We start from the raw sequence: 24,739 nt of genomic DNA on the forward strand, positions 1-24,739 counted from the left end.
TATATTCTGAAGGTGATAGTAGGCTGACTTTGTAATGGTCTTAATGTGGCTGCTGAAATTAAGGTCTGAGTCGAAGACTACACCAAGGTTTCTGGCTTGGTTTGAACATTTCATCTATGTGCAGATTGGAGCTGAGCAGTAACCTTTAACCTTTCTTCCTCCAAAAACAATCATTTCAGTTTTTTCTTTGTTTAACTGAAGAAAGTTCTGTCTCTCGTCCAGTCCTTGATTAGTTCGATGCATTTACTCAGTGTTTGTATGGGACTGTAATCCCCTGGTGATATGGTGATGTAAATGTGTGTGTCATCTGCATAGCTGTGGTATTTTATTTTGTTGTTTCTTCTTATCTGACCTAAGGGGAGCATGTAGATGTTGAATAGCAGAGGCCCCAGAATGGATCCCTGAGGTACTCCACATACGATTTTCATCCGGGAGAAAACGTCTGAGAACATCAGCGACCGGAGAACCGAAGCTTGAGCTGAATATTCTGCAGGAAGTCAAGCTTTTAGTTTAGGTTAAGGTTAACTTCTTGAGGAATATTTGGAGTCTAAAGTCAGCTGATGTGTTTAGCTCTGAGTGGTCGGGCCTAACTTGTACAGTTGGACGAATGAAGGTGTGTAAATTAAATTCTAGTTTGTATTAAATTTAAAGTAATTTCTTTGTATTTTCCTGTGTTTTCTGAATGCTTTATAAATCATTTATTTTAATAAAAAAACATCTGAAAATGTCTGATTTTGGTGTTGACATCCTTCATGCACACATTCATGCTTGTGAACACCTGACATTAACTTTGTACTGAGCATATTTACATATCTGTTTGTTTTGGTGAAATATTTGTGCTATAATTTTTTTATTTATCTTTAGGTTTCTGATTTATTCGTCACATTTGGGCTCCAGTATTGTTGCGGTGTTAGCACAAGTGAGGGAAACACGTGAAAACTAAAGCGAAAGGAGACTTTAACTCTGAAAGTTTGCATCTGTGAGGTTCTCTGACTCATTTTTGACTTCCTCTATCGGCCGCTGTGTGAGTTTATAGAGAAATTTAAAAAAGCAGATTGCATCACAACATTTATTTGCACTCACACTAATTCTCTGACAACATTTTGAGGTTGCACAGATTCAATTTCAGGATCGAAAGGTTGCAGCTTCGAGTCCCTGCTTGTGTTTGTTTTAAGTCTTGGATGTTAAACTGACTCTTCTTCTGGGACACTGTGACCGCCGTACACAAAGTGCTTCATGTCAGGTCTATGAGGGTAAAAATAGCTCTCTCAGTGTGACACATCACTGCCTTTCGTTCTATGAAACCCTCTCCCCCACACTTCCTCCCAGCTTTGTGCTTCTCTTTATGTTTAGCTGCTGTTGAGGTAAAGACTGCGTCACGCCTTTGCCTCTGCTCTGTGTGGTCACACGCAGACATCAAGTTTAATCAGCAGATATTTTCACACGCAATAAGGGAAGTGTGTTTAACTTTTGAGATGATGAGATGTAACGTGCAGCCTGAACATGCAAAGCCTCTTAATGACATATTTCTGTCTTAACCACTAAACACAACATGCTTCTGCAAAGTAACAAATCAAAGCACCAACAAGAGAAGCTCCGAGTTGTATGTTTGCAGGGTGGTGCAGTGGTTAGCGCTGCAACCTTATAGCAGGAAGCTTCGTGGGCTCTATCTTGGTACTCCGGCTTCCTCCCACAGTCCAAAAACAAGCTGGTAAGGTTGATTGGTGACTCAAAACTGCCTGTAGGTGTGTGTGCATGAACGGTTGCATGCAATGTTCTCCTCAGACTCTTTCCAAACAGAGCCAGTCTAGACCGTACCCTATGTTCTATTATTAACAAAGACCCAACATCAAGACCGGATCAGATCCAGTCCCCTCTTCCAGACAGGACTCAGTCTGATCTCATCTTAATCCACCATGAGCAGAGCACTTTGCAGCATTTAGCAAGTTACAGTGGCAAGGACAAACTTCCTTTAACAGGCAGAAACCTCCAGCAGGACCAGACTCATGTTAGACACACATCTGCTGAGACCGTGTTGGAGAGAGGGATAGAGGGAGATGAAGAGAGAGAGAGAGAGAGAGATGATAGTGGGGAGACGGATAGTAGTAGTTGTAGATGCTGGAGTCTGGACCACGTCCACAGCAGCAGAGATCCAGAGGAACCTACGAGACAAGGGAGCTCAGGGACTCCAGAAAGGTCTAAGAAAATAGAGAAGAGAGGGAGACCAGAAGAAAGAAAAAGAGGAGAAGAAATGGTGAAGGAAAGGATAGAAGGAAAGGACAGGATAAGAAAAGGAGACAGAGAAAGAGAGAAAGAAAGAAAAAGAAAACAAAGGAATGAAAGAAAGAAAGGATGAATAACAGACCCAAAAAAGGAATCTACAGCAGAGATCCAGAGGAACCTACGAGACAAGGGAGCTCAGGGACTCCAGAAAGGTCTATGGTTAGTAACTTTAATGGGACAGGAAGAGTTAAAGTGAGAGACAGGCAGAGAGAGGAGAGAGAGGGAAAGACAGGCACTAGCTTCCCTGTACCCTTCAGCATCTGTTTCAGGGTACCCTATTAAGATCTGTTTTAAGGTGCCTAATAAACTGACCCAAGGTAGGTTGGAGAGGACCCAGAAGCAGACTAGCACACAGGCTCAGGTGGTTTTGAAAAGTTTGTTTTAAGGTACCTCACTAGCTTATATTTCAAGGTAGCCTTTATGTATCTGTTTTAAAAGGTACTCTCTCCATTGTACCCTATTATAATCTGTTTAAAGGCAACCTACTGGCATCTGTATCAAGGTACCCTTTAATAAATGATTTCACTGTACCATGCAGCATCTGTTTCAAGGTACCATATTAGGATCTGTTTTAAGGTACCTAATGAACACCTTCCAGGTACCCTATAATTATCTGTTTAGAGGAACCATGACACCATCTGCTTCAGGGTACCCCACTAGCATCTGTTCAAGGTACCCTATTAGGATCTGTTTTAAGGTACCTAAGAAACACCTCCTTCCAAGTGCCCTATAATTATCTGTTTGGAGGTACCATAACACCATCAGTCTCAAGGTACCCCACTTGCATCTGTTTCAAGGTACCATATTAGGATCTGTTTTAAGGTACCTAATAAACACCTCCTTCCAAGTGCCCTATAATTATCTGTTTGGAGGTACCATAACACCATCAGTCTCAAGGTACCCCACTAGCATCTGTTTCAAGGTACCCTTTAATAAATTATTTCACTGTACCATGCAGCATCTGTTTCAAGGTACCATATTAGGATCTGTTTTAAGGTACCTAATGAACACCTTCCAGGTACCCTATAATTATCTGTTTAGAGGAACCATGACACCATCTGCTTCAGGGTACCCCACTAGCATCTGTTTCAAGGTACCCTATTAGGATATGTTTTAAGGTACCTAATAAACACCTCCTTCCAAGTGCCCTATAATTATCTGTTTGGAGGTACCATAACACCATCAGTCTCAAGGTACCCCACTAGCATCTGTTTCAAGGTACCCTATAGCATATGTTTGAAAAATACTCTTTACCATCAAGGCTTCTGTTTCAAGGTACCCAACAGTGTTTGTTTTAAATAGCTCTAAAGTGTCTTTAACCTTTTACCGTCTGTAGCTCCGGAGGTACCCCTCAGTAACATCTATATTGAGGTATCCTATTAGCTCCTGTTTCAAGATACCCAATTAGCGTCAGTTTCAAGGTACCCTCAGCAGTGTTCATTCATTAAACACAAATATTTAATTTACAGGTTTTACAGAAACACCTTCAGACAACAGCTCATGTTTACATCTGTCTAACTGAGTCAGTCTTAACCACACGATGAGCTCATCATCAGCTGACCGTACTCTCAGCTCACAGTAATCATTTATAATGATCATTATAGAAGCATTTAAATAATAACAGATATCATACATTTATACAATTACCAGCCTGAAGCACAGCTGTGTGACAGCTTCACGTCTCCAGATGTTTAAACAGACATTTTAAAGACACAGACATTAAAGTTAACTTTTAATGACAAAACTAAAAGTTTGACTTCCTGCAGAATATTCAGCTCAAGCTTCGGTTCTCCGGTCGCTGATGTTCTCAGACGTTTTCTCCCAAGATCAATAAAAGTTACCCGTCATTTCATCGGACCTAAAAGAGGAGAAGGAAATCATTTCATACTGGTTATACTTTTAATATTTCATTCTAGCTTCTGTACTCTCCACAATAACAACAAAGTTACCTTGAGGATTTCCTCCAGCGCTCACGGCTTCAAGTAAGGAGTAAGGACACTCATTTTGCAGAGGCGTGTCTGTAAGATAAAATCATATTTAATGCATCAGAATATCTGCTTCAATGTTAAATTTCTCCCTGTAAATGTTGTATTTATGTGATGTAAGTAGATGATGTATTTACCAGTCCTTTTCTCCTTCAGTGGAAGATGTGAGATGGTGTGATACGTGTGATCATTTTGATTTGAACCATCTATAAAAAAAATGTCCAACAGCTGTTATTAACCAGAATGAACTCAGAGACTTTAAAGGTGACTTTTTTTAACTTGTAGAAGATTTAGTATTTGTTGTAGTCTTACAATACTCACAGCTGACGGCACATGAGTGTGAGCACAAATGAAACTGACAGATTGAACTTCACACAGGTCAAAACAGAACTTCTCTAAATATGAAGTCTTCATTTTCTCACCGTTCACAGTCAGACACACGAATCCGTCCTGTATTTCCTCGTAGACGGGACCTACTTCTTCATCTGGGAACAAACAGAGAGCGTCACGATGACACTGATCTACTGACCACATCATTTAAAATCAGTCTTCAAGAACGTTCAGTTTGATTTGAAGAAGACAAACGTGCATCCACCTTGTTTTTTAAATCTGCGTCTCCTGAAGTAGACAACCATGATGATGATGATGAGGAGGAGGAAGAGGAGAGAGGGGACAGCTGTTTTCAACACCATCATCCATATCTGACGAGGTTCTCCTGAAGACTCTGGACATGAAGAATAATATTAACTTAGATTCTGTGTCGTACTGAAAAACGTCAGTTTCATTTTATTTTTCAGATTTGGTGAAAGAACAAATGAGAATTCTAAATTATGTTTCATATAAATTAAAATCTTTCTGTACCTGTGTGTGTTGGTCGTGTTGATGTGGTGGTCGGTGTAGTTGTTGTCTTCTTCCCCTCTGTGTGGGAAAGAAAGAACAAGAGACAGTTTAGGAAACCCTCCATATAATCTAATGATTTAGATCTGATCAATAAATCTATTACAGGGGATTATTCTATAAACACTCTATTCTATTAAAACAGATACAGATATTAAAGTCAGAACTCTGACTTTGATCTCAGGACTCTGACTTTGATCTCAGGACTCTGACTTTGATCTCAGAACTCTGACTTTGATCTCAGAACTCTGACTTTGATCTCAGAACTCTGGCTTCTATCTCAGAACTCTGACTTTGATCTCAGGACTCTGACTTTGATCTCATAACTCTGGCTTCTATCTCAGAACTCTGACTTTGATCTCAGAACTCTGGCTTCTATCTCAGAACTCTGACTTTAATCTCAGAACTCTGACTTTGATCTCAGAATTCTGACTTTGATCTCAGAACTCTGACTTTGATCTCAGAATTCTGACTTTGATCTCAGAATTCTGACTTTGATCTCAGAATTCTGACTTTGATCTCAGAATTCTGACTTTGATCTCAGAATTCTGACTTTGATCTCAGAACTCTGACTTTGATAACAGAATTCTGACTTCGGACTTTGATCTTTGATCTCAGTTTTCCAACATTGATTTTGGAATTAGATGTTGATCTCAGAATTCGGACTAAAAATGTTCTGTACCTGTGTGTGTTGGTTGTGTTGATGTGGTGGTTGGTGTAGTTGTTGTCTTCTTCCCCTCTGTGTCGGAAAGAAAGAACAAGAGACAGTTTAGGAAACCCTCCATATAATCTAATGATAAACAGGATTTAAATCTGATCAATAAATCTATTACAGGGGATTATTCTATAAACACTCTATTCTATTAAAACAGATACAGATATTAAAGTCAGGACTCTGACTTTGATCTCAGAACTCTGGCTTCTATCTCAGAACTCTGACTTTGATCTCAGAACTCTGACTTTGATCTCAGAACTCTTACTTTGATCTCAGAACTCTGACTTTGATCTCAGAACTCTGACTTTGATCTCAGAATTCTGACTTTGATCTCAGAACTCTGACTTTGATCTAAAAATTTTGGATTGAAACTCAGTACGCCAATCTTGATCTTGGAACTCTGACTTTGATAACAGAATTCTGACTTCGGACTTTGATCTTTGATCTCAGTTTTCCAACATTGATTTTGGAATTAGATGTTGATCTCAGAATTCGGACTAAAAATGTTCTGTACCTGTGAGTGTTGGTTGTGTTGATGTGGTGGTCGGTGTAGTTGTTGTCTTCTTCCCCTCTGTGTGGGAAAGAAAGAACAAGAGACAGTTTAGGAAACCCTCCATATAATCTAATGATAAACAGGATTTAAATCTGATCTATAAATCTATTACAGGGGATTATTCTATATACACTTTTCTATTAAAACAGATACAGATATTAAAGTCAGGACTCTGACTTTGATCTCAGGACTCTGACTTTGATCTCAGAACTCTGACTTTGATCTCAGAACTCTGACTTTGATCTCAGAACTCTGGCTTCTATCTCAGAACTCTGACTTTGATCTCAGAACTCTGGCTTCTATCTCAGAACTCTGACTTTAATCTCAGGACTCTGACTTTGATCTCAGGACTCTGACTTTGATCTCAGAACTCTGACTTTGATCTCAGAACTCTGACTTTGATAACAGAATTCTGACTTCAGACTTTGATCTTTGATCTCAGTTTTCCAACATTGATTTTGGAATTAGATGTTGATCTCAGAATTCGGACAAAAAATGTTCTGTACCTGTGAGTGTTGGTCGTGTTGATGTGGTGGTCGGTGTAGTTGGCGTTGTCGTCTTCCCCTCTGTGTGGGAAAGAAAGAACAAGAGACAGTTTAGGAAACCCTCCATATAATCTAATGATAAACAGGATTTAGATCTGATCAATAAATCTATTACAGGGGATTATTCTATAAACACTATTCTATTAAAACAGATACAGATATTAAAGTCAGGACTCAGACTTTGATCTCAGAACTCTGACTTTGATCTCAGAACTCTGACTTTGATCTCAGGACTCTGACTTTGATCTCAGAACTCTGGCTTCTATCTCAGAACTCTGACTTTGATCTCAGGACTCTGACTTTGATCTCAGAACTCTGACTTTGATCTCAGAACTCTGACTTTGATCTCAGAACTCTGGCTTCTATCTCAGAACTCTGACTTTGATCTCAGGACTCTGACTTTGATCTCAGAACTCTGACTTTGATCTCAGGACTCTGACTTTGATCTCAGAACTCTGACTTTGATCTCAGAACTCTGGCTTCTATCTCAGAACTCTGACTTTGATCTCAGGACTCTGACTTTGATCTCAGAACTCTGACTTTGATCTCAGAACTCTGACTTTGATCTCAGGACTCTGACTTTGATCTCAGAACTCTGACTTTGATCTCAGGACTCTGACTTTGATCTCAGAATTCTGACTTTGATCTCAGAATTCTGACTTTGATCTCAGAACTCTGACTTTGATAACAGAATTCTGACTTCAGACTTTGATCTTTGATCTCAGTTTTCCAACATTGATTTTGGAATTAGATGTTGATCTCAGAATTCGGACTAAAAATGTTCTGTACCTGTGTGTGTTGGTCGTGTTGATGTGGTGGTCGGTGGAGTTGTTGTCTTCTTCCCCTCTGTGTGGGAAAGAAAGAACAAGAGACAGTTTAGGAAACCCTCCATATAATCTAATGATAAACAGGATTTAGATCCTATAAATCTATTACAGGGGATTATTCTATAAACACTCTATTCTATTAAAACAGATACAGATATTAAAGTCAGAACTCTGGCTTTGATCTCAGGACTCTGACTTTGATCTCAGGACTCTGACTTTGATCTCAGAACTCTGACTTTGATCTCAGAACTCTGGCTTCTATCTCAGAACTCTGACTTTGATCTCAGAACTCTGGCTTCTATCTCAGAACTCTGACTTTAATCTCAGGACTCTGACTTTGATCTCAAAACTCTGACTTTGATCTCAGAACTCTGACTTTGATCTCAGAACTCTGACTTTGATAACAGAATTCTGACTTCGGACTTTGATCTTTGATCTCAGTTTTCCAACATTGATTTTGGAATTAGATGTTGATCTCAGAATTCGGACTAAAAATGTTCTGTACCTGTGAGTGTTGGTCGTGTTGATGTGGTGGTTGGTGTAGTTGTTGTCTTCTTCCCCTCTGTGTGGGAAAGAAAGGACAAGAGACAGTTTAGGAAACCCTCCATATAATCTAATGATAAACAGGATTTAGATCTGATCTATAAATCTATTACAGGGGATTATTCTATAAACACTCTATTCTATTAAAACAGATACAGATATTAAAGTCAGAATTCTGGCTTTGATCTCAGGACTCTGACTTTGATCTCAGGACTCTGACTTTGATCTCAGGACTCTGACTTTGATCTCAGAACTCTGACTTTGATCTCAGAACTCTGGCTTCTATCTCAGAACTCTGACTTTGATCTCAGGACTCTGACTTTGATCTCAGGACTCTGACTTTGATCTCATAACTCTGGCTTCTATCTCAGAACTCTGACTTTGATCTCAGAACTCTGGCTTCTATCTCAGAACTCTGACTTTGATCTCAGGACTCTGACTTTGATCTCAGAACTCTGACTTTGATCTCAGAACTCTGACTTTGATCTCAGAACTCTGACTTTGATCTCAGAACTCTGACTTTGATCTCAGAACTCTGACTTTGATCTCAGAACTCTGGCTTCTATCTCAGAACTCTGACGTTGATCTCAGAACTCTGGCTTCTATCTCAGGACTCTGACTTTGATCTCAGGACTCTGGCTTTGATCTCAGAACTCTGGCTTTGATCTCAGAACTCTGACTTTGATCTCAGGACTTTGGCTTTGATCTCAGAACTCTGACTTTGATCTCAGAACTCTGACTTTGATCTTAGGACTTTGACTGTGATCTCAGAACTCTGGCCTTGATCTCAGAACTGTGACTTTGATATCAGAACTCTGGCCTTGATCTCAGAACTGTGACTTGATCTCAGTTTCTCACATACATTTTGGAATTAGACTTTGATGTCTATATTCCTATGATCCAACTACATCCATCTGTGCTCTGTGTTGGCCTTCCGGACGACATATACCGATCTAACATCGTTTTAAAAGGTAATAAATCGATTCTATCCATACTAAGAAATAACTCATTGGATTTAAGCACGGTAGACTTTATATGGATGTGGTTTTTTTTTTACACTTGTAATGATAAAACGTTAAACGTTACTCAATTCAGAGTGCCTGTCTGTGACATCATCGCCACGCGCCAGCAGACATCAAAACATAAACATGGCGGACGGCAGAGGAGAAGCCGAAGAGCCAGAAATGATCAAGCCACCATGTCAGTCCAGCATGTGGAAACACTTTGGCTTTTTTGCAAAGATGGAGATGTTCTAAATAAGTCGCTCGCTGTTTGTAGGATATGTAAAGGTCAACTAAAGTTACCACGGTAACACCACAAGTCTATCAAACCACCTACTAAGGCGCCATGGGATTTCACACAATGCTGGCCGTCCAGGCGCCTCTTGTAGTGTTCCCAAGCTAACATCAGCTCTGCAGAAGCCTCAGGCCTTGCCAGCATGTTTAGTCAGAGATGAAGGTAAAACTCGGCTCAGGACAAAAACATCAACAACAGGACTCTAGGACTGTCCAGGATCAAGGGATTTATTTCAGTCACACTGGTTGAATTTTTAGCTAAAAAGTCCCTGAATCGATTCAGATCGTATTGCTCTGAATCAACCAATATCGTCCTTTAATCGTATCGACAACCACGAATCAGGATACGAATTGAAGCGTTATTAAAAAGAATCGTTACACCTCTACTTTTATCTGATAGTTCAGACTTTGATCTCTGGATTCTGAGTTCAAAGTCTCAGCCTGCCTTTATATAGAATATAGTGTTTGTGAAATGTTAATAGTTCTTTTGAACCCTGAGAATATATTTGAATGACATTTTTAGAGTTCTAACTCTGAGGTCGTTATTACACTGTTTTAGAAAGTCACACGACTGAGCTGTCTGGCAGCTTTGTTCTCAGGACCTGAACCTCCTGTGTACGTGACGTTCCATCTCAGACAGAAACCTCAGCAGTTTCAGTTTGATGAAAGTTAACTCTGTTTGTGTCTCTGAGTATTTCTCTGTATGCTGAGCAGGTCGATCACATTCAGTCATTTATTGATTCAATATTAGAGATCAGTGTCAACTTACTCTTCTTGTCCTTTTCTCCTTTGGGTTTCTTGTTTCGTTTCTTTGTTGTATTCAAGTCACTGTGTGCCGGTGTAGTTAAAGGTACAGTTGTTGTTGTTTCTGCCTTTTCACCTGAAGTATAAAGTAGATGACAAATACACTTGATGAAACATAAATGAACTCTCCTCACAAAGAGTGACTCATTACTCTGAACACTGGAGAAGTGTGTTTGTTAGGGGAGGAGTTTAGATTCACTATTCTACACAACAAGGAAGATAACAGGATGGTGTTGGTTGACTGAAAAGCAACACGTCTTTATCAGGTATCTTGATAACAATCTTCTGTACAAGTCTTCTGAAGAAGGTAAAACTACACTTTTTTTTAGGCTCTATCTCAGTTTCTCTGAATAACTCCACTTCACCTCTGCACATACTTCTTAGTTCTCTCTGAGTAACTGTCTCTCACCTCTCTGATCATGTGTGATCACATTCAGGTACCCAGCAGGTTTTCCTCCACAGTAGTAAAGACCGGAGTCAGCAGGCTGCAGGTCTCTGATAGTCAGTGTGTTGTCAACTGTTGAGACTTGAATCCTTCCTCCTTGTTGTATTTCACCAGCGTCTGTGCTCCACTTTGGATCCTCTGATCCTCCAACATCAGCAGGGCAGAGCAGAGTGATGTGGGTCATCTCTTGAGCATCATAAATGTGTGTTCCTGTGAAGAAGAAACAAAACAAGAATGAATACAGATAGAATTATGATGTGAAAGTTAAGGTTTGACAAAATATGGAAACAAGATGTGAAAAACAACATTAGAAGAATATTATTAAAGTTTGATGTTACCTGATGGGATCAGATCCACAGCTGCTTCATTATTACAGAAATATCGTCCAGAGTCTGAAATCTTCATTTTGACAATCTGTAGAGATTTGTCCGCCAATGAACTGTAATATCTATAAGGATCGTGGATGTGTTTTATGTCCTTGTCACCATCAGTTGTAAGGATGTCCACTTTGTTTCCGCCCCTCTCTCTGCTCCACGTCACGTTACCCTCCACAGAGCGAGGACATCTCAAAAGGACTAGGTCCTTCTCCTGGACCACTCTATGAACGATTGCTGTGAAACAAACACAGCTTTAGATCTGAGTTTCAGAGAGTCAGCATTTCTAATATTCCTAAATATTGTGTATTATAGTCCTACTTGTTTGAAACAAGATGTGAACTTTAACTTTTCAAACACAGCAGAGCTGATGACTTGTTTCTAGTTTCATCAGAAAGTGAGGAGTGTAAAAATCCTAACTTGTATGTTCTGTTTGTCTGTAGTCATATCATCGTATCAGGAATCTGTCAGGACTATTTAAACACTTCCTGAAGTAAAGTTTCTCTCACGCTAAACTCACATTAGAGTTAAACTATAGAAATGTTAGAAAGTGTTAACACCAAAGTTTATACAGAATTCAAATCTTACCTGAGGTGAGATTACAGCCCAGGATGAAGGCTAACATGCAGCTGCTTATAACCAGCTTCATCTTCAGACTGAAGAGAGAACAGGAACTCAGATGCCTGGGTGTCAGCGTGTGAACAAGCAAGCTTCCTATTTCTATGACGTGATCATACTTCAGTCACAGCACAGAGATAAAGCTCTTGATGACTTCCTCTTGATTTGATTCTGAAGAATATGCTTTTATAAAGAACCATCAAGGCTTCTGTTTCAAGGAACCCTTTTAGCATCTGTTTTAAGCTACCCTTGGATACCTGCTTCAGAGTAACCCTCACACCAATTTTTACGTGTGTTCTGTTTGGGCTTTTACACCCTCATTTAGATAGCAGAGGGCAGAGGATAGATCAGGATGCTGGGTCAGAGAGAGAGGGAAGGACAAACCCAACTAAAGCTGCAAGCAGCGATGAACGGTCCCCCCCCACACCTGCAACCAAGGGCTGATGAGCGCCACCGCCGGATGTGCAGCATGTGTTGCTGTGCTTTATGAGGCCTAGGCTGAAACTGTGAGCATACTCGTGCAATTAGCAGCAAAGTGTACCATTGCAGTACTGCCTGTCACCAGTAGGTGGTGCTTTGACTTTCATTATCTTCTGAAGGATTGTTCATCACAGATCATTATAGAAAGAGTTGTGATCACATGCAGGTTAAAAACTGATTATTGGAGTAAATGCTGCTTTTTTCCAGTAGGTGGCGCTATTCATATGAGCAAAATGTATGTGTAGAGGAGTTACGACTGGGAGCCTGATGACATTTGTAAAATTTGGGGTATTGTATGTAAATGCCAGTACCATGTATTTATTTATGTATAGAAATGAACCCATAGATTTGTTGAGAGAGGGGGAAAGATGGACCCTGATCATGTGTATGATGTAAGTATTTCCTGTTTCATGGCAGGACATACAATTTTGAGGCGTCCCCAGAGACACATCCTTCAACGACAGCTCACAGTCTGACCCGTGATGCCTCATGAAGGTGTGAAGGACGTTTCTGAGCACATTTGAAAAATAAATGTCCAAAAGAGGAGGAGCTATACACCACAAAGCAAGGCGTGAGTTCCTGTGGCCAGTAGGGGGCGCAGCTATAACATATAGGTGAATATTTGCCTATAGAGGCGTTAAGGCTAGGACACTTATCATGCATGAACACTCCAGTCCTGATCCAACACTGCATATGAGCGTTATAAAAATTTAAAGTTTTTGGCAGATTGCCAAAAAAGCCTCCAAGTTTAACCCTCTGCCACGCCCACATCCATTGACTTAGGGAAATTCCTTTAATAACTTTGACTCGTCAATGAGTGTACTATAGAAGGGGCATGGTTGGGGCTTGATCAGACAAAAGCCCTAGAACAAGTTTGTTTAAATCCATACCCTTGTGAATCAGGTTTCAGGATTCCAAATAAAAAATGTCCGACTTCCTGTTGGGATTTCACCACAATGTCACTTGGCTTTTTTCTAAGTCTTGATATGATACATATGCAAAAAAAATGTCATTCACATATATTGAACCATCTTGAGGATCTGACCATTTGAAATTTGCAAATTGAAGGAGGAGCTAATGAGCCAATTTTGGGAGTTTCTTCACGGGACCACCAATATGTCTAAATTTGGTCCTGCTCCAACATTGCATTTGAGAGTTATTGAGGTTTAAAGTTTTTTGGCAGATTGCTAAGAAAACCTCCAACTTTGACCCTCTGCCACGCCCACAATTTTTGACAGAGAAAAATCCCTTTGATAAATGTTAATCGCCAATGTGTCTACTATAGATTCAAGATTCAAAGGTTTTTGTCAATTTTCACTAAATACACACAAGACATACAGGAAAATCAACATGCTGTTTCTCAATAGAAGTTCGGAGTTGATCGGAGTAAAACCCTAGGACATGTGATTTTCTGTTGCCAGTAGGGGGCGCTTTAAGATATAGCTGAACATTTGCACGTAGATAAGTTCAGACCGGCACACTTGTCATGCATGAGTGATTTGACCCTGTTACAACACTGTATGTGGGAGTTATTCATTTTTCAATATTTTGGCCGATTGCCAAAATGACGTCCAACTTTGATGCTTTGAACTTGATTGGAGAAAAGGCCTAGGGCAAGATCTCTTAATGGGACAGGAAGAGTTAAAGTGAGAGACAGGCAGAGAGAGGGAAAGACAGGATCCCAGTGTGTCAGTCTAAGCCTATAGCAGCATAACTAAGACCTGGTCCAAGCCTGATCCAGCTCTAACTATAAGCTTTATCAAAAAGGAAAGTTTGAAGCCTACTCTTAAAAGTAGAGAGGGTGTCTGCCTCCCGGACCCTGACTGGTAGATGATTCCAAAGGAGAGGGGCCTGATAACTGAAGGCTCTACCTCCCATACTACTTTTAGAGACTTTGTGTAAGATGACAGCATGAGCAGAATGACTTCTGTTTTCCAGGACGATGACGCTCTGCTCTTCAGGAGGAGGAGGAAAGAGGAGGAAGGAGTCAGGATGAGGAGAAGTGTCACACCCTGAAGTCTCTCTTCAGTCTGACGGTTTCCTCTGAAGATGCTAAGTTTCTTGATCTTCTGTCACGTCTGGATCCTGCACACAGATCTGATCTGCTGCAGTGAGAACTCCACAGGTACAGCTTTACTCTCATACCTCCAGGTTTCACTGGACTGATGTGATGATGAGTGTTTATTTCAGCCCTGAACTTCTGGTCTAAATATAAAGTAATGCATTGAGAACCTAAATGCTTTAAAAAAAACATGCAGATATATTTTTATTTTTTTAAATGAAACACCAAAAATTCTCTGACTCGCCAGGATTCTGTTAATTTTATTACTTTATTCTTTTTTATCACACCTGCAAAAAAATGTGCCTTTTGTTGTTTTAGTTTGATAAAAATGTAGAAAATAATCCAAATGGGAAAATTTTTTAATTTTCATTAGCACAAAAATTCTAAAAGTGATCCTATGTTTTGTTTTGTGAATAATTTGTGAAAACAGAAACCAGTTTAAGACTTGGTGCCTTGCTTCATTGCATTAAACACGAGCACGTGTCACTTTAAGAGCATTTAAAGTTGTTAAATTTTGAATTTAGAGATGATAGAACTCAGAGAGACGATAATAATAGTTGACTGAATGTCTAATTTAAGGCTGAGAGGATGTCACTGAGCGTGTTTCCACAAGATAAAAGAGGAAAAGCAGATAAAACAGGAAACCAGCGGGAAAGTCCCCGTCAGCCGGACATGAGTGACACCGTCTGCATCTAAAACAGGAGCTGGAATCTGAAGGAGACGTCAAGACATCTCTCCAAAAATGATGCACAGAGGACACTACACTATAACGTGCAGTAGAGGGGCTGCAGGTTGGACATGCTCAGGGCCTCTAGCCTCCATACATGGGGCGAGTGAATTAACCAGCAGGCCGAAACCGGCGCCCGCATGTGTCAAACATTTCAGGCAATTCAGGAACTCTGCAAAGAAAATGCAAACACATGAAGATACTGCTGTAGCCAAACTATCTGTAAAGGTGTCAACGGATCTAGAAGTGTGCAGGGAAGTGGTTTGTTTTACTTCTTTAACTTATGCACTCCTGAAACTTTCAAGGGCTCTGCCTTGAAAGTATCGAAGGCTGGTGCTTCACACGTCTTGTGGTGTGAAGTCTTCCCTGCTGCGGGAGGGGGTCGGTGGGTGAGGAGAAGAACAATTCAATCAATGCTACATGCAAGTCGTGCAGACATCTGTTCTCTTCTTGCAAATGCTTCTTCTTCTTCTTCTTCTTCTTCTTCTTCTTCTTCTTCTTCTTCTTCTTCTTCTTCTTCTTCTTCTTCTTCTTCTTCTTCTTCTTCTTCTTCTTCTTCTTCTTCTTCTTCTTCTTCTTCTTCTTCTTCTTCTTCTTCTTCTTCTTCAACCCTGGATGTTTGAATCATTCTGTCACATGTCCATCTCTCCAGTTTGCACCCTTTGCACGATACAAATATCTCCCCCGTCCTGTAGTGGTCTCGCGTCAGCTCACCTTGACTCTGCACATATAAATATATTTTGAAATGTAATCTAAATATCAAGGATTCGAAAGATAAGTTTTCATTACAGCAGTTTTACTCTCCTCCATCAGTGATCCGGGTTTCAGTCCCAGAGGAACACCACCTCTGCCTCATGTGTGGCGTTGCTGATGGCTCCAATGTGGTCTGGACTCATGAGGGCAGGACGGTCCCGGTGTCCCGACAGGGGGCGTACGAAGACCCTGAACGTTACCTGCTGCTGTCTGACGGCAGCCTGCTCCTCCTGAAGCTGGAGGACTCGGACGGCGGGGAGTACAGCTGCAACGAGAGGCGGGTGGCCGAGCTGCAGGTGCTCTCAGGTACGCTGGAGGGGGAGGCGGAGCTTAGAGAGAGAGGTGCATCATAAAGAAGGGATCGTCTCTTTTCAGTAAACTTACTGTTGTTGTGAAGCTGATGATTTGAAAGGAAGGCACAGGCCGAAACATTCAAATGAAAGTCTTGACATTTGAAATAAGTTGGTAGAAGGTTTAAGTACTCTTCATGGGCTCTCCATCTTCAGACGTCACACTCTGTGACTCCATATCTCAGCTCTGTGTCGGCTCCTTAACATCTGCAATTAATAACATTATCTAAAAATCACCGTCATGACTCCGCCTACTTTTGGTGAATAGCTCCACCTACTTTTGGGTCTCTTTCTTCGGTGTCTCTCCATCTTTCGCCCCCCTGCTGCTGAGGTTGTGAGCGACGGCTGGCCTCAGTCATGAGGGTTACGCCCACTTTACAACGAGTGAATGAATAAATATCGGACAAAGGACGTAAAACTAGTCTTATTTCAGGTCTATGAGGTTTGGTTTTCCACATTTGTATGATGTTCAGAGCTTCATTAGATCCGGTTGTTCATGTCATTTTACTTCAACTTCGGAAAAGTGTGGGTCTCTCACGTCCAAATACCACGCGATCCGTCTCCGATCCATCACAGCTCCTGATCTGATAGGTTTCTATTCTAGTCAATGTGTTAACTTCCACTGGATCCACTCCTTTGCATCTCTGATCCGGCAGGTCGGACTCCTCCGGATCAGATACACAAGACTTCTATTTGTGCCGGATGCCGGAGCACGACGCATCAATCTCAACAGAGCAGATGGAGCGGGACAGGAAGTCAGGTTTCACTAAAACAAAATGAAAACATCCGGTTAATTTTCAGAATAAAACACTCTGTGTTATCACCAGATCGTATTTCACTTAACTACAACAACAAACCAAAGTCATGATGAGCGGAGCCAGGCCTGGAGTCAACAGGTCAGAGGTTTTCAGAGGACCAGAAAGACAACATGGATGAGGAGAGGAGGAGGAGGAGAATCCTTGATTCAGGGATTACAGCGGGGAAAACCTCAGGTGAAATGGCAAGAACAACCGGATCTAATGAATCCCTGAACATCAACCAAATCTGGGAATCTGAACCTCATAGATATGTCCTTGAAAAACGTCTGAAAAAGTTTGTCCAATATTTATTCATCCACTCCCTTTAAAGTGGGCGTACCCCTCATGACTAAGGCTAGCCGTCGCTCACAATCTCAGCAGCAGGGGGATGAAAGATGGGGAGACACAGAAGAAAGAGACCCAAAAATAGGCGGAGTTATTCCCCAAAAGTAGGCGGAGTTATGACACTGATTTTTAGATATTGTCCGGCGGTCCTGCTCCGTGCTGCGTTCTGAAAACGCAACCAGTGGGTGTGGACGAACAAGAGAGCAGGGAGCCGGACTGCAGCGGATCGGAGACAAACTGGATCTGGTGGAAGTCTGATTTTAGGGCGACATGTTCGACAGTGTCATTTGTCTTTCATTAGATGAGATCACTCCGGTTCAGGAAAACACTCGATGTGCACCTTCTCTTCTTCTACTTCTAAGTTCTTATTCCAGCGTCCACCAACAGAAACCACAGGCTGTCTGACAGGAAGTAAATCAGTCTGGAAGTCGTTGTGAAACTGGCTTTGATGTTGCTTCCACTGAAAAAGAGGAAGTTTGTGGTGGAGCTTAAGTTTCACACTTTCAAATCAGTCAGTTTACATTCTCTCGCTTTCGAAATTATCGACCTAAAAACAGATGAGTCATTTGGAAATCAAACATTACTGCACTCATGATCTTCGATGACAGAAGTTGATGGAGCAAATTTCAAATGTGAAACGATCGGACAAAGTCAAGCGACAAAAGATGGAAAACTTGAAATCAAAAGCTTTGATTCTGATTTTAAAAACATGATAAAAATGTATTTCTGCTTTTAGTTTGAAGCATCTTATTAGATTATTTTAATGCTTAGAGTGATGCATGATTAGAGTTGATACCAGAGTTTAAAAAAGCTCACCCCTCCACCACTTTGATATATAAAAAAGCAGGAAGCAATAAAGGGGAAACCTCTCCTTAGTTTTAAAACACCACATCACACTGATCCTCAGACTTCCTGTTTGTTTCTGCTCCCTCAGGCCTGAACCTCCGGGTCTCTGCAGGCCGCATGCTGCTGCTCCCCTGCAGAGGCTCCCAGAGACCCAAACAGAGGTGGTTTCGTCGCAGGAAGGCAGGGGTGCCCCGGGAGCTGATCTTCACCTGGTACAGAAACGGGACTGGGACACCAGAGAGGGAGGGGAGCCGGCTCAGCTACGGGAACGACGCCCTGCAGATCCAGGACCTGCAGCTAGAGGACGCTGGAGAGTATACGTGCAATGGACGCCTGCGGGCCCGACTCACGGTCCTCACAGGTGAGTCCTTCAAGGTTTGATGAGACGGAGCAAAGCAGAAACATCCAGTGTTGGTCTTTTAGCCCCCAGAACTACTCTGCCCTGAACTAAAAGGTTCCTGTGCCCCCATTGTTGTCTGCGTTTCGACCGCGGGCTGAAGTCCTGGGTAGATTGTGTAAATCAGGCCAGTGACGTATGGAGGAAAAAAAGTAAATGCACTACACCACCAGACCAGTAGAGGGCAGTAACACAAAGAGGAATGCCATTCATCACAGATGACACCATAGAAGCAGACGGACAGGCAGGTATCATTATGAGCAACACAACAGTTAGCCTGTTAGCATGAAGAGACTCAGCTGGTCTGTTTTAGATGGTGCTATATTTCATCACAGATGGATTCACTGAATCAACACGTGAGAGGAGATAAGCGCGAGTAGCAAAGACGTTTCAACACGGCTTTAAAATCCTTTTGAAAAAATTTTGACAACAAAAATTTGACAAAAAAGATTTGACAAAAACAAATGTGACAAAAAAAATTTGACAAAAAAAAGACAAAAAAAAAATTCACAAAAAAAAAAAAAAAAAAAAAAAAAATGAGACAAATTTTTTTTTTAAATAAATTGACAAAAAATAAATGACAAAAAAAAATTTGACATAAAAATGAAAAAAAAAAAATGAAAAAAAAAAATTGACAAAAAAAAATGCCTCAAAAAAAAGACTGTCGAAAAAATTAATTTTCCTCAAATATGAAATTGTGCTCCAAAAGCAGAAAAACATGAAAAAAGTGAAAATTTTGCACCTGTGGTTAAAAACATGGAAAAAGCAATGAATGAATCAACACGTGAGAGGAGATAAGCGCGAGTAGCAAAGACGTTTCAACACGCCTTTAAAATCCTTTTGAACACAAAAAGCCGTGATCGCAGAGATTGGACGGTGTTTTGGTTTAAACAGCGACCCTGTTAACTGGAGACTCTCAGCCGGATGCATCCCTCATAAACATCTTTAGACCATCATTAAATATCTGATGAGGATATTTTGAAGTCTTTGAATAAAAACTAAACTAGTTTGCATTCCCAGGAACTCCCTCTGTGTTTCAACAGCTGTGTAAACTCCACAAACACTGACACGTTCAGCTGAAGGTCTCCAGTTTACAGGGTCACTTTTAAAAGCGGAACACCGGGAGGAGAGACGCATTCACGCTGGGCTGAGAGAAGACTACTGTTACAAGCTGCTAAATCAAGAGAATCACAGCTTCTTCTTTTGAAAAGTACACACACATACAAAAAAGATAGAACAAATAAAAACTAATGAAAGAAAGAGAAATCAAGAGAATCACAGATGAAAGAAAAAATAACTGTGAATGTTTTTTGAAAAATTGAAAAAAAAAAAAAAAAAAATTGAAAAATTTGAAAAAAATAAAATTGAACCAAAAAAATTTGCAAAAAATTTTGACCCAAAAAAATTTTGAGCCAAAAAAATTTTGACCCAAAAAAATTTTGACCCAAAAAAAATTTTTGACCCAAAAAATTTTTGACCCAAAAAAAAAATTGACCCAAAAAAATTTTGACAAAACAAAATTTTGACATGAATATAATGAAAGAAAGAGAAATCAAGTGAATCACAGATGTGTGTGATGTTATTGTGGACGGAGGGCGGAATAAAAACACTGAGGTTAATCTACCAATCAGACACGTTCAGCATTGCAGGCCCCGCCCCCCGAAAGTCCCGGGACCTTTGAAAAGTACTACCCTTTTAGCAGGGGCTTTTTAGGAGGGAGATTATCTACCCCTGAACTGATCTAAAGGATGAATTCTGAATTTAAACTTTTCATGGATTCTGAGGGAAACAGAAACAGCTCAAAGTGGCGGCAGTGTTTTAAAATAGTTGTTCTCTGTCTGATCAGTGCAGCCTGAGCCGACCAGCATCCTGCAGACCAGCAAACCTGCAACACCTGACGTCATCACTGCAGGTAAGACTTCTACTTCTCAGAACCTGTTTCTGTTTTACTTCTCTTTGTGTTTCTTCATCGTCCTGCTCTCTGTCTTTCAGCGGAAACAAAGAAAAAGGAGAAGAAGAGAACAGAGAACGGTTGGTCCTCCTCTCCTCCTCCTCCTGTCTGGTTTCTCTCCTGCTGGATGTTTGGTTGATCTGTCTGGATGTTTTTGTCTCTGTCAGTCCTGCTGATGGTCGCCGTGGTCGGGTTGGGGCTGATGATCCTGTTCCTGGCTGCTGTTTGTGTTTTACTCACCAGCATGAGGTGCAGGAAGGAGAAGAAGTACAGCAAGACGGGTATGGAAGGCCAAGAGAGATATATCTATATTTGATCCTCGGACTCTTTCCAAACAGAGCCGGTCTAGACCGTCCTCTATGTTCTATTATTAACAAAGACCCAACATCAAGACCGGATCAGATCCAGTCCCCTCTTACAGACAGTACTCAGTCTGATCTCATCTTAATCCACCATGAGCAGAGCACTTTGCAGCATTTAGCAAGTTACAGTGGCAAGGACAAACTTCCTTTAACAGGCAGAAACCTCCAGCAGGACCAGACTCATGTTAGACACACATCTGCTGAGACCGTGTTGGAGAGAGGGATAGAGGGAGATGAAGAGAGAGAGAGATGATAGTGGGGAGATGGATAGTAGTAGTTGTAGCAGCTGGAGTCTGGACCACGTCCACAGCAGCAGAGATCCAGAGGAACCTACGAGACAAGGGAGCTCAGGGACTCCAGAAAGGTCTAAGAAAAGAGAGAAGACAGGGAGACCAGAAGAAAGAAAAAGAGGAGAAGAAATGGGGAAGGAATGACAGAAGGAAAGGAGGGGATAAGAGAAGGAGACATAAAGGATGAAGAAACAAGAAAGAAAGAAAGAAAGAAGAATAGAAAATAAAGGTGAAAAGAACAAAAGAAAGAGAAAGAGGGACAGCAGGAAAGAAGGAATTAAAGGAAAAAGGAATGAAAGAGAGAAAAAAGAAAGGAGGAATGAAAGGAAAAGGGAACAGTAGAAAGAAAGAAAGAAAGAAAGAAAGAAAGAAAGGAAAAAGGAATAAAAGACAGAAAGAAGGAATTAAAGAAAGGAGAAAAGAAAGAAACAAAGGAACAAAAGAAATAAGAAGCAAAAGGAAAGAAAGAAAGAAAGAAAGAAGGAATGAAAGAAAGAAAGAAAGAAAGAAAGAAAGAAAGAAGGAATGAAAGAAAGAAAGAAGGAATGAAAGAAAGAAAGAAAGAAAGAAAGAAAGAAAGAAGAAAGAAAGAAGAAAGAAAGAAAGAAAGAAAGAAAGAAAGAAAGAAAGAAAGAAAGAAAGAAAGAAAGAAAGAAAGAAAGAATGAAAGGAAAGAAAGAAAGAAAGAAAGAAAGGATGAATAACAGACCCCAAAAAAGGAATCTACAGCAGAGATCCAGTGGAACCTACGAGACAAGGGAGCTCAGGGACTCCAGAAAGGTCTATGGTTAGTAACTTTAATGGGACATGAAGAGTTAAAGTGAGAGACAGGCAGAGAGAGGAGAGAGAGGGAAAGACAGGATCCCAGTGTGTCAGTCTAAGCCTATAGCAGCAGAACTAAGACCTGGTCCAAGCCTGATCCAGCTCTAACTATAAGCTTTATCAAAAAGGGAAGTTGGAAGCCTACTCTTAAAAGTAGAGAGGGTGTCTGCCTCCCGGACCCTGACTGGTAGATGATTCGAGTCTAAAAAGTTATATTTTTTAATGAATGAAAACAAAACAAAGACCCATTTAGAGTTAAATTCACTGTAAGGGCCTGTGTCCACTAACCCTAACTTCTTCTTCTGTTTGGTTCAGCTTCACAGATGCAGGAAGACACCGAGCTACAGCCGTGGAAAACACCAAACACACAAACCGGTAACCTTTAAAACTTTGTCCTGCTGCTTCTACGATCCTCAGGTTTGATCTAACTTTAGATTTCACACGTCTCTCTGCAGACGGTGAGGGAAGCGAAAGCCCGCCTCTGCCTCCGCCCGAGGAGACGATCCACTACGCCTCTCTGGGCCGGCAGAACTGGAGGGAGAGACCCTGCAGGACTCCACCAGATCAGAACAACCACAACGTCATCTACTCGTCCGTCATCACCAGACCTGCAGCCAGATGAGACTTCAGCCTGTCATAAGAGACGTGCCCAAACTGCACAAATTCAACTCCGCCAGTATTTCTGCATCACTTCCTGTGAAAACTGTCATATTTAACTTAATTTAAGACACTTTGACATGACAAGTCCAGATATGCATCTTAATTCAAGATACTACAAGTTAAAGATGAGTCCTACATTTCCTCTAATGTGTTAAAACAATCAGCCATGATGGTAAACTCAATTAAGTTGTTCCAATCAATGCAGGTTTTATTTTGAACTACATCCTGAAATAAGATGCTTTTATTCTGTCGAGTTGCAGTTCTGTTGTCACTTTAAGGATGTCAGGCAGAGAAAAGTCTGCAGGAAAGCTGCTCCTGTTTTCATTTAATGTACAGAACAAACAACGAAGAGATGAATGTGGTTATCAGAGACCTGAGGGATACTGGGAGGTCGTTTTGGAGCCGTTGCAGAGAGGAAAGCTGTCTTTTTCCTGCTTCCAGTCTTTATGCTAAGCTAAGCTAACCTACAATAAATGTAACGATTGTTCACACACGTTTCTTTCTCTAAATATATATAAATATGTATATTTATACACACATGTATTAAAGTGTTGCAGAACAATAAGAGACAGATGAAAGTACGGTGGCCCTGAAGTGCAAAACACAACTGAAAATTGGAAAACACTACGACAAATCGGAAAACACTACGACAAATCGGAAAACACTACGACAAATCGGAAAACACTACGACAAATTGGAAAACACTACGACAAATCGGAAAACACTACGACAAATCGGAAAACACTACGACAAATCGGCAAACCAGAAAACACAACAGCAAATCAGAAAACACTACGACAAATCGGAACACACTGCGACAAATCGGAAAGCACTACGACAAATCAGAAAACACTACGACAAATCGGCAAACCAGAAAACACTACGACAAATCGGCAAACCAGAAAACACTACGACAAATCGGCAAACCAGAAAGCACTACGACAAATCGGCAAACCAGAAAGCACTACGACAAATCGGCAAACCAGAAAGCACTATGACAAATCGGCAAACCAGAAAACACTACGAAAAATCGGCAAACCGGAAAACACTACGACAAATCAACAAACCGGAAAACACTACGACAAATCGGCAAACCAGAAAACACTACGACAAATTGGCAAACAAGAAAGCATTACGACAAAACCAGAAAACACTACAACAAATCGGCAAACCAGAAAACACTACGACAAATCGGCAAACCAGAAAGCACTACGACAAATCGGCAAACCAGAAAGCACTACGACAAATCGGCAAACCAGAAAACACTACGACAAATCGGCAAACCGGAAAACACTACGACAAATAGGCAAACAAGAAAGCACTACGACAAATCGGCAAACCAGAAAGCACTACGACAAATCGGCAAACCAGAAAACACTACGAAAAATCGGAAAACACTACGACAAATCGGAAAACACTACGACGATAACCCACTGGTGTGCCGTTGTGATTTGCACTTCAGGGCCACCGTATAAAAGACATGAAACAGAACAATGTGGATAACATGACTCCATGTGGACACAGCAGGAACTAACAATGTAGTGTCATATTGAATGTGTGTGTGTGTGTGTGTGTGTGTGTGTGTGTGTGTGAGTGAGTGAGTGAGTGAGTGAGTGTGTGTGTGCGTGCGTGCGTGCGTGTGCGTTTGTGTGTGTGTGTATATCAAGCGCGTGCCCGAGCCGGCACTTCCAATCATCAGCTGACAAACAGAAAACAGAACCAGCTCCTACCTGCTGCCTCCTCGGTCTCTATCAGATCTTCCTCTAGACCGGGTCTTCGGTACGGGTCTACTCTGTACGGGTCTACTCTGTACGGGTCCACTCTGCACTCCAGTCTGTCCCCCAGCGTTTTGACCAGCTGCTCTCCAGCGCGCGCTCTGATTCACCTGCACCAGGTGCCCCTGATGAGACAGAGCACGTGCTTCCGGTCAGACGCTGTCAACAGCTGATCCCTCCTTTTTTATTTACAGATTTATATTAAATAGTAACAAACATGATTAAGTTTATTCATCCA

The 24,739-nt window shown here is 41.1% G+C and overlaps 2 protein-coding genes across 2 annotated transcripts; one reads left to right on the forward strand and one right to left on the reverse strand.

Moving 5' to 3' along the window:
- Positions 1-3,747: 3,747 nt before the first annotated feature.
- On the reverse strand, positions 3,748-24,635 carry LOC117827593 (cell wall integrity and stress response component 4-like). Its single transcript, XM_034704192.1, has 16 exons — positions 24,457-24,635; positions 11,855-11,922; positions 11,231-11,503; positions 10,857-11,102; positions 10,413-10,523; positions 8,311-8,367; positions 7,768-7,824; positions 6,940-6,999; positions 6,395-6,451; positions 5,848-5,904; positions 5,130-5,186; positions 4,864-4,992; positions 4,691-4,753; positions 4,406-4,474; positions 4,233-4,301; positions 3,748-4,141 (listed from the first exon to the last, which is right to left on the reverse strand). Exons 2-16 carry the CDS (start codon positions 11,913-11,915, stop codon positions 4,128-4,130), a joined length of 1,380 nt encoding a protein of 459 aa, XP_034560083.1. The 5' UTR covers positions 11,916-11,922; positions 24,457-24,635; the 3' UTR covers positions 3,748-4,127.
- Positions 13,613-23,196, forward strand: LOC117827594. Its single transcript, XM_034704193.1, has 9 exons — positions 13,613-13,664; positions 14,303-14,489; positions 15,967-16,212; positions 18,333-18,605; positions 20,488-20,553; positions 20,634-20,672; positions 20,760-20,873; positions 22,382-22,441; positions 22,522-23,196. The coding sequence occupies exons 2-9, from the start codon at positions 14,414-14,416 to the stop codon at positions 22,686-22,688; spliced, it is 1,041 nt and encodes a 346-aa protein (XP_034560084.1). The 5' UTR covers positions 13,613-13,664; positions 14,303-14,413; the 3' UTR covers positions 22,689-23,196.
- Positions 24,636-24,739: the final 104 nt, after the last annotated feature.

Source organism: Notolabrus celidotus, chromosome 16 (genome assembly GCF_009762535.1).
Source record: "Notolabrus celidotus isolate fNotCel1 chromosome 16, fNotCel1.pri, whole genome shotgun sequence".
Classification (NCBI taxonomy): domain Eukaryota; kingdom Metazoa; phylum Chordata; class Actinopteri; order Labriformes; family Labridae; genus Notolabrus; species Notolabrus celidotus.

Coding starts and splice junctions, on each gene's coding strand:
- LOC117827593 (XM_034704192.1), bottom strand. CDS start 11,915: ATGAAGCTGGTTATAAGCAGCTGCATGTTAGCCTTCATCCTGGGCTGT. Junction 5,905..6,394: donor AACACAACCAACACTCACAG/GTACAGAACATT, acceptor TTTCCGACACAG/AGGGGAAGAAGACAACAACT. Junction 4,993..5,129: donor AACACGACCAACACACACAG/GTACAGAAAGAT, acceptor CTTCATGTCCAG/AGTCTTCAGGAGAACCTCGT.
- LOC117827594 (XM_034704193.1), top strand. CDS start 14,414: ATGCTAAGTTTCTTGATCTTCTGTCACGTCTGGATCCTGCACACAGAT. Junction 16,213..18,332: donor CGAGCTGCAGGTGCTCTCAG/GTACGCTGGAGG, acceptor CTGCTCCCTCAG/GCCTGAACCTCCGGGTCTCT. Junction 20,874..22,381: donor GAAGAAGTACAGCAAGACGG/GTATGGAAGGCC, acceptor TGTTTGGTTCAG/CTTCACAGATGCAGGAAGAC.